General features: G+C 23.4%; 5 protein-coding genes across 5 annotated transcripts; 4 read left to right on the top strand and 1 right to left on the bottom strand.

Moving 5' to 3' along the window:
* Nucleotides 1-1,306: 1,306 nt before the first annotated feature.
* PCHAS_1211700 (GMP synthase [glutamine-hydrolyzing], putative) lies at nucleotides 1,307-2,941 on the top strand (the record flags this gene model as incomplete). The annotated part of the gene is made up of 1 exon (XM_735484.2): nucleotides 1,307-2,941. One exon carries the CDS (start codon nucleotides 1,307-1,309, stop codon nucleotides 2,939-2,941), a length of 1,635 nt encoding a protein of 544 aa, XP_740577.2.
* Nucleotides 2,942-4,751: 1,810 nt separating this feature from the next.
* On the top strand, nucleotides 4,752-6,533 carry PCHAS_1211600 (phosphoglucomutase, putative; the record flags this gene model as incomplete). The annotated part of the gene is made up of 1 exon (XM_739363.1): nucleotides 4,752-6,533. The coding sequence occupies one exon, from the start codon at nucleotides 4,752-4,754 to the stop codon at nucleotides 6,531-6,533; it is 1,782 nt and encodes a 593-aa protein (XP_744456.1).
* Nucleotides 6,534-8,167: 1,634 nt separating this feature from the next.
* On the top strand, nucleotides 8,168-9,318 carry PCHAS_1211500 (hypoxanthine-guanine phosphoribosyltransferase, putative; the record flags this gene model as incomplete). The annotated part of the gene is made up of 3 exons (XM_016798833.1): nucleotides 8,168-8,184; nucleotides 8,509-8,602; nucleotides 8,734-9,318. 3 exons carry the CDS (start codon nucleotides 8,168-8,170, stop codon nucleotides 9,316-9,318), a joined length of 696 nt encoding a protein of 231 aa, XP_016654199.1.
* A 1,863-nt stretch (nucleotides 9,319-11,181) lies between these two features.
* PCHAS_1211400 (cytochrome b-c1 complex subunit 7, putative) lies at nucleotides 11,182-12,101 on the top strand (the record flags this gene model as incomplete). The annotated part of the gene is made up of 2 exons (XM_016798832.1): nucleotides 11,182-11,389; nucleotides 11,731-12,101. 2 exons carry the CDS (start codon nucleotides 11,182-11,184, stop codon nucleotides 12,099-12,101), a joined length of 579 nt encoding a protein of 192 aa, XP_016654198.1.
* A 997-nt stretch (nucleotides 12,102-13,098) lies between these two features.
* Nucleotides 13,099-13,933, bottom strand: PCHAS_1211300 (rhoptry associated adhesin, putative; the record flags this gene model as incomplete). The annotated part of the gene is made up of 2 exons (XM_736603.1): nucleotides 13,099-13,332; nucleotides 13,427-13,933. The coding sequence occupies 2 exons, from the start codon at nucleotides 13,931-13,933 to the stop codon at nucleotides 13,099-13,101; spliced, it is 741 nt and encodes a 246-aa protein (XP_741696.1).
* Nucleotides 13,934-13,935: the final 2 nt, after the last annotated feature.

Below are 13,935 nucleotides of genomic sequence, written 5' to 3'. Positions count from 1 at the left end.
TCATGGGTATATGGATGCCCGCATGCATACACATACACATTATGATTAATGGATAACATATAAAATTTAAAAAAACAAAGTTTTAGATATCTCGAAGAAATTTCCCAAATATAATGGGTTGCTTGCCATTATTTTATGTTATCATTATTTTTCCAATTTTCGCTATTTTATTATATGATGGTTATATTATTATATATGTATTATTTATACATTTTTTATGCATAAATTTATACATATCTAATTATAACTTCCCTTCACCAGTATTATTATATTGCCAATTTATTAATAAATATTTTCAATATTATGTAATTCAATTATTTTATTTTTGCTATCACTACAAAACAATTTATAATTGTGCTACTACAAATATATAAAGATGTTTCAAAAAAAAATAAGCATACAAATTTACCTTTTTTTTGCGTATTTTTTTTTTAAATATAATTATTTATAATTTTTTAAAATATGCCAAATGTTACATTTTATATTATTCAAACAAAAAAAGGAAATAAATAGACTAAATACTTCCTTACTTAATTAGATCTTATATTTCAGGAAAATACGTATTAGTGAACTTGAAGGTATATATACATGCATATTTATAAATGAATATGTGCATAAACAGCGGCAAAAATATGCCCCTCTTTATGGTAGTATTGGAATTGCTATAATTTTGTTCCTTATTATTTATTGATTAATTTTTTATTCGCAATTATTCGAAAATTTATATATTAATGACAATTTTTTTAATTCCTTCATATAAAAGTACAATGTTAACCTTTTAAAATCGCTTAAAATAATTAAAAATAATTTAAATAATTAATATCTTGCTTTAATTAAATACCTTCATGTGGTAAAATATATATAGGATTATAATTAAAATATACTCTTTTGTCATTTCGTGTTTTTCAATTTTTTTCATTTTTCATTTGTAAAAAATTTAAATAAATTCAGTACTTGTTTAATGTTATAAAAAATTGAGATATTAATGTACGGTTGATATCCAATTAGTGTCTATATGTCAAGCCATGCTCAACATATATATATATATATGGACATGAGTGTGTTAAAAAATATATAGAATAACTTATTATTATAAGAGTGATTATTAAACGAATATAAAATAACGAAGCAAAAGAATAATAAGAAATAATTAATAAAGTAGCCACAAAATAGTTAAGTTATAATAATCCTATTGTGATATGTATGTAATAAATCAATTGCAAATATAATTAAAACAAAAATAAAAAATACACATATATACAAAATTAAAATTTGTAGCCCTTATTTTTATACTTAATATATCAAAATGGAAGGAAATAACTATGATATGATATTAGTTTTAAACTTTGGATCTCAGTATTTCCATTTAATTGTCAAACGATTGAATAATATCAAAATATACAGTGAAACAAAAGATTATAATGTTGATTTAAAAGATATTCAAAATTTAAATATAAAGGGAGTTATATTTTCAGGAAGTCCACATTCTGTTAATGCAAAAAATGGTCCTCATGTAAAAAAAGAAGTATTAAATTATTTTATAGAAAATAAAATTCCTATATTTGGTATATGCTATGGTATGCAAGAATTAGCTTTCCAAATGAATGGAAAAGTTGGTAAATCAAAAAATTCTGAACATGGAAGTACTGATGTAACATTAATATCACATGACTATAAAGACAATGCATCATATAAGAATTATAAATTATTAGAAAAGGATACTAATTGCTTATTATTTGATGATATAAAAGATACCAGCAAAATGAATGTATGGATGAATCATACAGAAGAGGTAATTGAGATTCCTGAAAATTACTATTTAGTAAATTCAAGTGAAAATTGTTTTATTTGTGGAATTTATAATAAAGAATATAATATATATGGTGTTCAATTTCATCCAGAAGTATATGAAACAATAGACGGAGATCAAATGTTTTATAATTTTGCATATAAAATATGTAAATGCACAAAAACATTTGATCCTATAAAATATCATGAAGTTGAATTTAATAATATTAAAAAATATGCACACGATCATTATGTAATTGCTGCTATGTCAGGAGGAATTGATAGTACTGTTGCTGCTGCAATGACACATAAAATATTTAAAGATCGTTTTTTTGGAATATTTATAGATAATGGATTATTACGAAAAAACGAAGGAGAAAAAGTTTATACATTTATAAAAAATACATTTCCTGATATGAATATAACAAAAATTGATGCCTCTGAAATTTTCTTAAATCAATTAAAAGGTGTTACCGATCCAGAACAAAAAAGAAAAATAATTGGAAAATTATTTATAGAAGAATTTGAAAAAGCAGTATATAGTATGGATATAGATATCGAAAAAACATATTTATTACAAGGAACATTATATCCTGATATTATAGAAAGTAAATGCTCGAAAAATTTATCAGATACTATTAAAACTCATCATAATGTAGGAGGATTACCAAAAAATTTAAAATTCAAATTATTTGAACCATTTAAATTTTTATTTAAAGATGATGTTAAAAAATTATCACAAGAATTAAACTTACCAAAAGAATTAACAAATAGACACCCATTTCCAGGACCTGGTTTAGCAATACGTGTTATTGGAGAAATTGATAAACATAAATTAGATATTTTAAGAGAAGTAGATGATATATTTATTAATTCTTTAAAAGAATTTAATTTATATGATGATATAGGACAAGCATTCGCTGTTATATTTTCATCAAAATCAGTAGGAGTAAGAGGAGATGCACGATCCTATGATCATATTTGTGCACTAAGGGCCGTAAAAACAACATCCTATATGACAGCAAGTTATTATAAAATCCCACATGACATTTTAGAAAAAATAACTACTCGTATATTGAGTAATGTCAAAGGAGTTAACAGAATACTCTATGATATTTCTTCTAAACCCCCATCCACAATAGAATTTGAATAAAAACTAAGGAGAAAAATATAGCCCAAAAAATATAAAATAGAATGATTGCCTATTCGTTGTTATGTTTTTCGATAAATATGTTAATATATAATATTTTTCTTTTATGCTTTAAAAATTTTAATATTTTACATTCATTTATTATTTTTTTCTGGAAAATAACATATTCGATTGGCGTAATACATAAAAATGTGTATACACGTCATACGAATGTAAATATAAAATTGTATGTTACATATATCGAAAGTTATATATTCATATATATTTTTTATTTATTAATTGTTATTATAACAAAGGATAAGAACAGGAAAAAAATTTAAATGATATATTAAGCCGTTCTATTGATTGATATAATTAATATACCCATAAGTTTTGTGGGCACATAAAAAGTAAGACGCTTAAGTATTTTTATTTATACAAACAAAATGGTAAAACGAATTAAATTGGAATAAAATATGAAGTATATAAAAAAATATTTTACATATTTATTTACAATATTATCGGTGTAATAATATATTTGCATAACTTTTTAATAATTTAACTTCACCATTTTAATTGGAATTATTTTAATAGTTAAATTAATCATATTTCTTTAGTCGGTTTGCTTTGTAGAAATGTTAATTATATTATATGAAAAATATAGCGTTATAAAATTTAATTAATTGCGGAACCATTTGTGAGTTCATTATAATTCATAAAAAAGACATAAGGGTTAAAATGGATTTTATCATATTATTTTTCGAATTTTTTATATGTACATGCACATATATTTATTACTAGTTATATAAGTGCAATATCATTTTTTTATATTCACATCCCAAATGCTATAATATAGTTATAATATTTTTTAAATATGGGATACTCAAAACAGCATGCCTATAGAAGACCCAAGAGACAAGTACTTATGTATATATATTTTTACGCAATTAAATTTGAAAGAAAAAAAACCGGATACACATTATTTATGTACCTTTAATTATATATTGCAATATATTTAATGTGTACTTAATTTAAAATGAATTATTTATTTTGAGAAGCTTATGACCAATCAAACTATAACTATTACATATAAAAATATTTCCCATCATAATATTGCAATATTGTATATTAATATAATTATTATCTATTATTTTATACAAATATAATATGTACGTGTGTTTATATACTATAAAATAAAATATATGTAAAAATATTTTATACATTCGTGTCTAGCTTTAGTATTTATATAAATACGCGGTTATTTGATTTATTTAAGCTCGCTGTTATTTTTTTATTTAAATTCCAATTTTTTTTGTTTACTCCATAATTTTTTTATAGTTATCCAAATATTATTTATTTCCATTAATTTCTTCGCTATTTAATATACTTTATTTTATTGTTTATTCAATTTTTTATAATTACATATATTTCCTACACCAATATCTTTGTTATAGAAATATCTTCGTTTAATAATTCACTATTATTTCGTTTTATTGTATTATTTACTTTTATTTTTATGTAGTTTTTCACATAATTAATATAAAAAACATAATATTAACATGTGCTTACATATTATTATGTACACAATTTGAATAAAACTCGTAATTTTAATTAAATATAGGGCGCCTTCCTTTTTATTTTTTTCGAAAAATTTTCGGATATTTTACGTGTTTTAATTGTGATAATTTTTATTCGTCTGTTATATCATAAATAATTAAAATTAGAATAAATAAACGATATTTTTCATAGTTAAAACGATTTCCTCATAACTATATTATATATAGCTAGCTAAATAAGAGCCTATATTTACACCGTTATAACAAGACCGCACAAAATGGATAAGATAAAAAATCCAGAGTTGCTCAAGAGTATTGAGGTGTGGAACTTATTTTCGAAACCAAAGTATTTGTCCGATCAAACCAAGGAAGTAATAAATAATTCCAATGAGGACGAATTAAAGAAATTATTTCTAAATAGGTTGAATTTTGGAACTGCCGGTTTAAGAGGCAAAATGGGTGTTGGTTTCAATGCAATGAATGTAGTCACAATAATTCAAACAACCCAAGGTTTGTGTACATATTTAATAAATAAATATGGAGCAGATGCATGTAAAAATCGAGGAATAATATTTGGTTTTGATGGAAGGCATAATTCAGAATCTTTTGCCCATGTTGCATCAGCTGTATGTTTATCAAAAGGATTTAAGGTATATTTATTTAGCCAAACAGTTGCTACCCCTATTTTATGCTATTCAAGTTTTAAAAAAAGTTGCTTATGCGGAGTTATGGTAACAGCTTCTCATAACCCTAAGATAGATAATGGATATAAATTATATGGTGAAAATGGGGCACAGATAATTCCTCCAGTTGATAAAAATGTATCTGATTGTATATTAGATAATTTAAAGCCATGGAATGATATATATAAATATTTAGATGATGATTTTTATTTAAAAGATAAATCATTAGTTAAAGATATATATCATGAGATGTTTGATTCGTTTATATCTGATTTAAAAAAAGAATTTAATTTTAGCTGTAATAGAAACTCACGTACAAAGTTAGTTATTGTTTATTCACCTATGCATGGTGTAGGTAGGAAATTTGTTCAAGGAATTATGCAAATTGTTGGGTATAATAATTTATTGACTGTACCCCAACAAGCATTACCAGATCCAGAATTTTCAACCGTTACTTTTCCAAACCCAGAAGAAAAAGGTGCATTAGATTTATCAATGGAATTAGCAGATCAGGTTAAGAGTCCATTAGTAGTTGCTAATGATCCAGATGCAGATAGATTTGCTTGTGCCGAAAAATATAATAATAAATGGAAGATATTATCAGGCGATGAATTAGGAATTATATTTGCATATTTTATTATGAAAGATTATGAGAAAAAAAATATAGACAAATCAAAGCATGTCTTTTTATGTACTATTGTTTGTTCAAGGATGTTAAAAATGTTATGTCAAAAACATGGATATAAATATGATGAAACACTAACAGGTTTTAAATGGTTAATTAATAAAGCTATAGAATATAATGACAATAAGCATAATACATTATATTGTTATGAAGAAGCCTTAGGACATGCATTATCAAAACATATTAGAGATAAGTGTGGTATATCTGCTTTAGCTTATTGGGTAGAAATAGCTATACATTTATATGAAAATAATTCGACATTTCATCAATGCTTAGAAGATATTAGAAAAGAAATAGGATATTTTGTAAGCAATAATGGATATTACACTATTCTTGATTCAAATGATGTTGCTAACATATTTAATGAATTTAGATCTAAAGGAAATTATAAAAAACAGCTAGCTTCCTATAAAATTGCGCATATTAGGGACCTAACTACAGGCTATGACTCACAGACGCCCGATAAAAAATCATTAATCGCACCAACACCAGATTCACAAAATATTACACTTTATTTTGAAAACACAGCTATAGTTACTATAAGAGCAAGTGGAACAGAACCCAAAATAAAATGGTATGGTGAAATATCTAGAAAGAGTTATGATGAAGCAAAGAAGGATATAGACAAATTAATAGATGAAGTTATGCCCGTGTTTATGCAACCAGATAAATACAAAGTTAAAAGATGCTAGGTTTTCCGAATGTATCAAATTGTTCATGCACTTTTTATTATAAGTGTATATCTATTTTAAGCATATTCCCACATTACTGTGCTAGTGTGATGCTTAAAAATTATTTATATATATAACTCATAAAAGAAATTAAAAATCTTATAACCGTCAAACTCAAGAAAGTAGAAAACCAAAACAGTATAGTCATCTATTTATGCCCGCAAATGTGCATTAATAATTATTCTTGTCTCAACATTTATATTTTGTATAAAGTTATTTTCACAATTAATATGCATATAATTTTAATTTGCACACCTCTTGTTATTTGATTTATTTTACACCATCTTAATATATGTATGTAAGCTTATATAAGAATTCGAAAGATTTAATTAAGTTTCAACATATATATTTTTTCCATATAACTTTTTTACGCATTTTTTGTTCCTTTTATTACATCGTTAGAAATGCTAGTAGTATTATCAGTAGGTGGCCCATATACATGCTTATATGACCTTATTGTAATAACTTATATACGTATTTCTTTCCCCTATCCAATAATATAAAAATTATAATTTGTATAGTTTTTATCTTATAAATCTAAATCCAAAGAAAAAATTTATAACCTTTAATGAATTTAGCTTAAAATTTTTTTTCAATACCATTAGATGTGCTATTGTAGTATGAAATTCTAATGAGAGTATTGTAAAATAAAGCATAAGTATATACTATATATGTGGAAAACTAATAATGAAGAAGGTCACCAAACAACATACATTATATATTATATGGACAATTAATGGATACATAAAGTATTTAATAACATATCTATAAACACATATAATATTATTAGTAGTGCACAAGTTTTATTGCACTTTTCCTAAAGTTGCATGCGTTTTTATTTTAATATTTGGAAATAAAAAATTTTATTATAATGTAAATTTCTATAACATCAGTTTTGTTCATTTTTAATATGTTATATATGAAAAGAGAAAAAGATAAATTTTATAAATATTATTTTTTTTACAAAAAAAATAGAAATGCGCTCAAGGTTATTTGATATTCCATCTCGATTATCGTTTTTCTTGATTCGAAAAAAAAAATAGATAACAATTTTGTATATATTGCTTTTCGATACAAATTAAAAATAATTTCCTACTATATATATGTTGCATGCGTCCCAATTGATACTAAAAATATATTTGTTGTTTCCCATTTTCCCCGTATTTTTTAATAAATTTTATAAAATTAAATTCAATGTTATTATTTTTATAGTATCCGTTTTAAATTATAATTAATTATTTATAGTTTTATTCTCTTTTTAAAGGATCCCGTCGCTTTTATAACACATTTTAAGCGCATGCATTAACTACTTTTTCTCATAAAAAATCCCGAAAAAATTAATTTACACCCCTTTTAATAAACGTTATAAAATAACATAATGCATTGAATTCGAATAAATTTTTAATAAATTAATTAAAAATAATTAAATATTTATTTATTTATTATAATTTTTTTTTAAAAATTATTATTTTTTTACAAAAAACTTTATATCTTCTATAAAGCTCATTTTAAATTATATACTTATATACTTAAGTATTCACATATAGTGCTTATTTGCATTTCCTATTTTACTAAAAACCCAAATTTACATCAAAATGAAAATCCCAAACAAGTAATAAATAAATTAAAATTTAAATATATATTAATATATAGTTTATATTCATTTTCTATATATCCCGTTGTGTTGATTAACTTTTTTTTAATATGCATACTTTGTCATTTTGTGGAAAAGGCGTTCCGAAAAAAATTATATAATATATATATGCATTTACAATAAATATTTGAATAAAATTGTACATCCAGCTTATATGATTCATGTAATTATTATGCTGTTCCGATATAAGCTAACCATCTATTTATAATGATTATACTGTGTATATAATGAATAAAATACTATATACTATTTCACATGCACATATGTACTTCTTATATACAGTCCTGGAGCCGGAGAACTTGGCTATGAACCTGTTATGATAAAGGATGAGGATGGATATGAATTTGATTCCTTTGTAACCCCCGATCACTATAAAGTAATACCAAAGAAAAATTGAATTATGTCTTATAAAAAAAATCAAAAGAATCTTCATATGTATTTTTCTTTGTTTTACAATATAAGTAGTTTTAAATATGTCGTTTTTATGCATTTTTTTTATCTATATAGAAATATCTTCAAAGAGTTTTGATACCAAATGGATTAATCAAAAGTAGAGTTGAAAGAATGGCTTTTGATATTAGCAAAACATATAATGGTGAAGAATTCCATCTCCTTTGCTTATTAAAAGGATCAAGGTCTTTTTTCACATTATTGTTGAAATATTTAGATAGAATACATACTTATTATATTGAAGATGCTTCTACTAACACATATAGAGAACACTACGTACGTGTAAAATCATATTGCAATACTCAATCAACTGGTAGATTAGAAATAGTTAGTGAAGACTTATCTTGCTTAAAGGGCAAAAACGTTTTAATTGTTGAGGATATAATTGATACTGGTAACACCTTATCAAAATTTTGTGATTATTTAAAAAAATTCGAACCAAAAACAATAGCCATTTCAGCTTTATATATTAAAAGAACCCCATTATGGAATGGATTTAAAGCTGATTTTACTGGATTTTCAGTACCAAATTTCTTCCTTGTTGGTTGTGGCTTAGATTATAATGAAAACTTTAGAGATCTTAACCACGTTTGCATAATTGCTGATGACGGAATAAAGGCATTCATGCAACCATCCTCTTAAAAAAAATATTTTTAAGCTAGCTAAAATATTTTAATATGAGGATGATAAATATGTTAGTAATATTTTCCGCTTTATTTTGGCTAAAAAGTGCTTTGTGCGTATATTTACATATATAGGTGTAGAGCAAAGAAAAGACAAATGCATATATGTGCACTCATTGCCTTATATGTTTGGTTTAATCCATTTATACACACATGTATATAATAGTGTATGAACTAATTAAAGCGTATGTGAAGTTAATAACTACACAATTCCGAAATATGTCTCATTTACTAAATGAAGGAATTGTACTTTGTACTATTTGAATTAACAATATTTTTTTGTTTGTTCAGTTTTGATTATTTTTTAAAGTGCTATTTTATAAATATATTCGTTTCATGTATATATCTGTTTATTTGAGATCTGTATATATATATGTGTGTGTATATTAATATACGCAAAAAACGACATATAAAACTTTTATTTACTACATATATAAAAACAAAACGATGCTTAAAGAATTGAGTCTACTGAATTAGTTCTCTAACTAATTTCAAAGGGTATCAATACATATGATCACAATCATTTTTTAACAAAAAATATAATTCAAAATAGAAAAGCATTTTTAATACAATATCATCATCGAAATTAAAAGGTAAAAAATAAACACACTCTTTTGAAGCCTTTTTGGTTGCTCAAAAAATAGTTGCATTTCCTTAAAATCGCTCGTTTACCACTTAAGAAACATAAAATGAATATGAGGTAGTTAATTATATGCACATGTGTATGTATATGCAAGAACATGATTATCTTAAAAAGGTTATTGTATGAATGTGTGATGATAGTAACGATATATTTTACAACTTCTTCATTATATTTTGTGTTATTTAAAAGGTATTTTTAATATTTAACAATTAATAGAATATAGTTGCTTTATGCATAATAGAAAAGAAATATTTCCGAATAACCAAAAATATAGCATATTAAATTAATTGTGTAAAAAAAGGCAATATAATTGGTCAGGTAATAATAATAATTAAAATAAAAAAATATAAAATGATATAATTGTGTGTGTTATTACATATTTTTCATTAACATTTAAAAAAAGTTGCTATTCCATATGAAAACATACAAATATAGAATATTGTCAACTCGTTTAATTATTGCATAAATTATATTGCAAAATGGTAGGGGAAAAAACAAATATTTTCCAGTAAAAAATATTATTAATTTGTGTATAACTTTTAAATGTTTTTTGTTAGTACTTAAAATTATTGACATTTCATCATTTTCATTTTTTTAAATTTATGTAATATATACACATGATAATATTATGATTATACAATTTGCATGGCACTTTCATTCTTATTGCCATTCTTATATTTTTTAATACATATATATATAATATATATATATTATATACGCTACATTTTTGTGAATTTTTTTATATAATAATTTTTTTGGGAGTACATATTACACAATACATAATATTTTTTCATTCATATATATACACTTATTTATATTATTTATGTGTTTATTTTATATATTTATTTTACATTTTTGTACATTATTATATATTTATTTTGACTAATTATTTTAGTTAAATCATATTATATCCAAACTTGTCATGATTTAAATAATTGGGGTACATATTTATAAGTTTGGGGAAATAAATTATTTACTGAATGGGCATTATGTAATAATTTATAATAATATTACTATGCTTCATTTATAACTATTATAAGATAATTTATTAACATAAAAGAAAATTTTAATATCAGTTATATTTTGTAACTGTGTATGTATATATCTGCGTATATGTGAAATATAGCAAATCCCATATAATGAATTAAAGTAAATGAAATATAGGTATTAATAAAAAAAATGTCATTGCATAAAGAAATTTGTAAATACATTATAAAAGCAGGCTCAAAAGATATTAAGAAATTAGAATATGAACCAACAAAGAGAAAAACAAATCGACTAACTGAAGCTTTCAAAAATGCATTTTTCCCTTACTATTTTAAGTTTATCCGAGGGCCATTTGAAAGATGGCAATATTGTGCAACTACCAAATTTTTGAGAGAACATGGTAATACAAAAAAAATGTGATAATTATATGTATTCCTACAATGTGTATACATCCATAAGATAAATACTGTTTCATCTTCCCAAACTTTGTGTATGTTTATGTTTACTTTTTAAAGAATGACCATTTATTATCGTAACAAATATATACTGAAACAAAATGAAGTATATTTTTTCGATAAAGATGAGAACTAATTATTTAGTTATATCCAAAATAATGTTATTTATATATTTTTATTCATTATTATTGTCTATTATATATTAGTACTTCAATTGTGACGCACATATCCCAATAGTTTCATTTTACCATTTAATAATTTTATCATTTGTTGCCTCTTTAATTAGGTTTAATGTACGATGACATGTATAGTGATAAAGATCCAGTGATCGAAAGAGCAATATCTTTATTACCAAAAGATATAAAAATAAAAAGGTATAGAAGAATGTTAAGAGGTACACACATAAATTTCTTAAGACTATACTTACATCCATCAGAACAAAACTATGATCCATATATACCATATTTAGCTCCATATATTGAAGAAGCAAAATTTCAGTTACAAGAAGAAGAAGAATTATTGGGTTATCATCCCTATGATAGAAGGCTATATTCAGGTGGAACAACAGGATTTGGTGATTTGGAACCTGGTCTGCATTTTCTTGTATCCATTCCAAATCTTTATGGGGCTGCTATACCACATTCAAAGAAAAAATAAACACCCCGATACATATGTACAGCTTACCATAAATCAAAAGTTATTGTATATATTCAACTATTTTTACAATGCTTATATTATCGTTTTAATATTTCCATAATTTTAATTAATTTTTTATTTTTTTGTAAAATCACATTTTATGGGAATAATACATTGCTCATATATGGAAATTGCACACAAAAAGGTTGGCAGCATTAGTTAATATTTTCCAACATCATACATATTTAATGGCATATGACTATGCAAGTATGTTTTGGGAATAGGCTAATTTTTATGTATATCTATGTATTTATAGAAAGTCCTTCAGTTATGAGATTTTTTATTATTCTTTCAAATATATTTTTTTTACAAATTAATTTTTTTTTAATGTAAATATAAAAAGTTTAAAACCAATACATATACACATTTTTTAAAATAATGAATACAAAAAATATATGCATATATATATGCATAATATGTATATATTTTTTAAAGGTCATATTTCCGCATTTTTTTAAATTGCAATCTCAAATGCTAAATATTTACTTAAAACCTTCACAAAAAAAAACGAATGAAAAGGAAAAAATATAAAAATAAATCATATTTCTTAAATCACAAAACATAAGACAAAGAAATGATAAAATAACAAATACAAATGATAATATTTGTTCGAAAAAAAGACAAAAATAAGGTGTGATATATACAAAAAATAAATATAAATTATAATAAAATATGAATAAAAAAAGTTATTAAAAAAGCTTTATAATTCATGTGTATACATAATGTCTGTACACATTTTTTATATATATCACATAAATGAAATGAAAAAAAACAAATATTATAATACCTACAAAATAATATATATATTTATTTTATAGAAAGATTACAAACATAAAAATGGTTTATAAGATGGTATACATGTTGTATCATGAAAATTTTTGAAAACTATATAAAATATTTAATTTCTTTGTCTTTCCTTATATTTTCTCTCCGATTTATGCCCATACTTTTAGGCTTTTTAAGAATCTTGAACATATACCAACTTATTGATTTTTGAATTAAGAACAATGGTGGTCATAGTTAATTTTTCTAAACTAAAAAAAATATCCTGGCATTCAGTATTAATATCTTTTAAGTAGACATTTTTATTATCAACTTTTATATATTGTGTTGATATCTTAGAGTCTGGAATAAATTCGAGAATTTTCATGAGATGAGAGCATGTGATTTTTAGGTAATTTGAAGCTCGTTCCTGTAAGTAGAAAAAAATAATTATAATAAATATGGCATATAAATGAAAAAGGAAATCATTTGGCATGTATAAATATCTAATGTAAAAAAAATACCAATGCATTGCTTGTCGATAATATTTCATCTGTTAATGTTTTGTAAGAAGGGATGAAATGTCCACTTTTGTCATGGGTTCCATATTCTAGCAAGTTTTCTTTATTAATTTTTTTTTCGGGTGGGACATCATTTTTTTTTTCTTCATTATTATTATTGTTATTGTTATTATTATTGTTGTTGTTATCATTATTATTGTTGTCATTATTATTATTGTCATTATTGTTATTGTTACCATTATTATTATTATTGTCGTTATTGTTATTGTTATTATTGATGTCATTATTATTCACGTTGTTATTATTGGCATTCTTTGCGTTGTCATTCATAACTTTTTCGTCATTTGGGTTAACCATCATGAAGCTGTAATTATTTAAATTCTCGTTTTTTAAATAATTTTCTTTCATACCAGTTCCATGTCTTTTTCTTTTGGGGTATTTGGAACATTCAGCAGTTTCCTTCCATATTTTAAATAAAAAAACAAAAAATAAAACAAGTACCTTTTTCATTG

This window comes from Plasmodium chabaudi (assembly GCF_900002335.3).
Source record: "Plasmodium chabaudi chabaudi strain AS genome assembly, chromosome: 12".
NCBI classification, from domain to species: domain Eukaryota; phylum Apicomplexa; class Aconoidasida; order Haemosporida; family Plasmodiidae; genus Plasmodium; species Plasmodium chabaudi.
The sequence above is the reverse complement of the archived record's forward strand: the minus strand, read 5'-3'. Positions and strand labels throughout refer to the sequence as shown.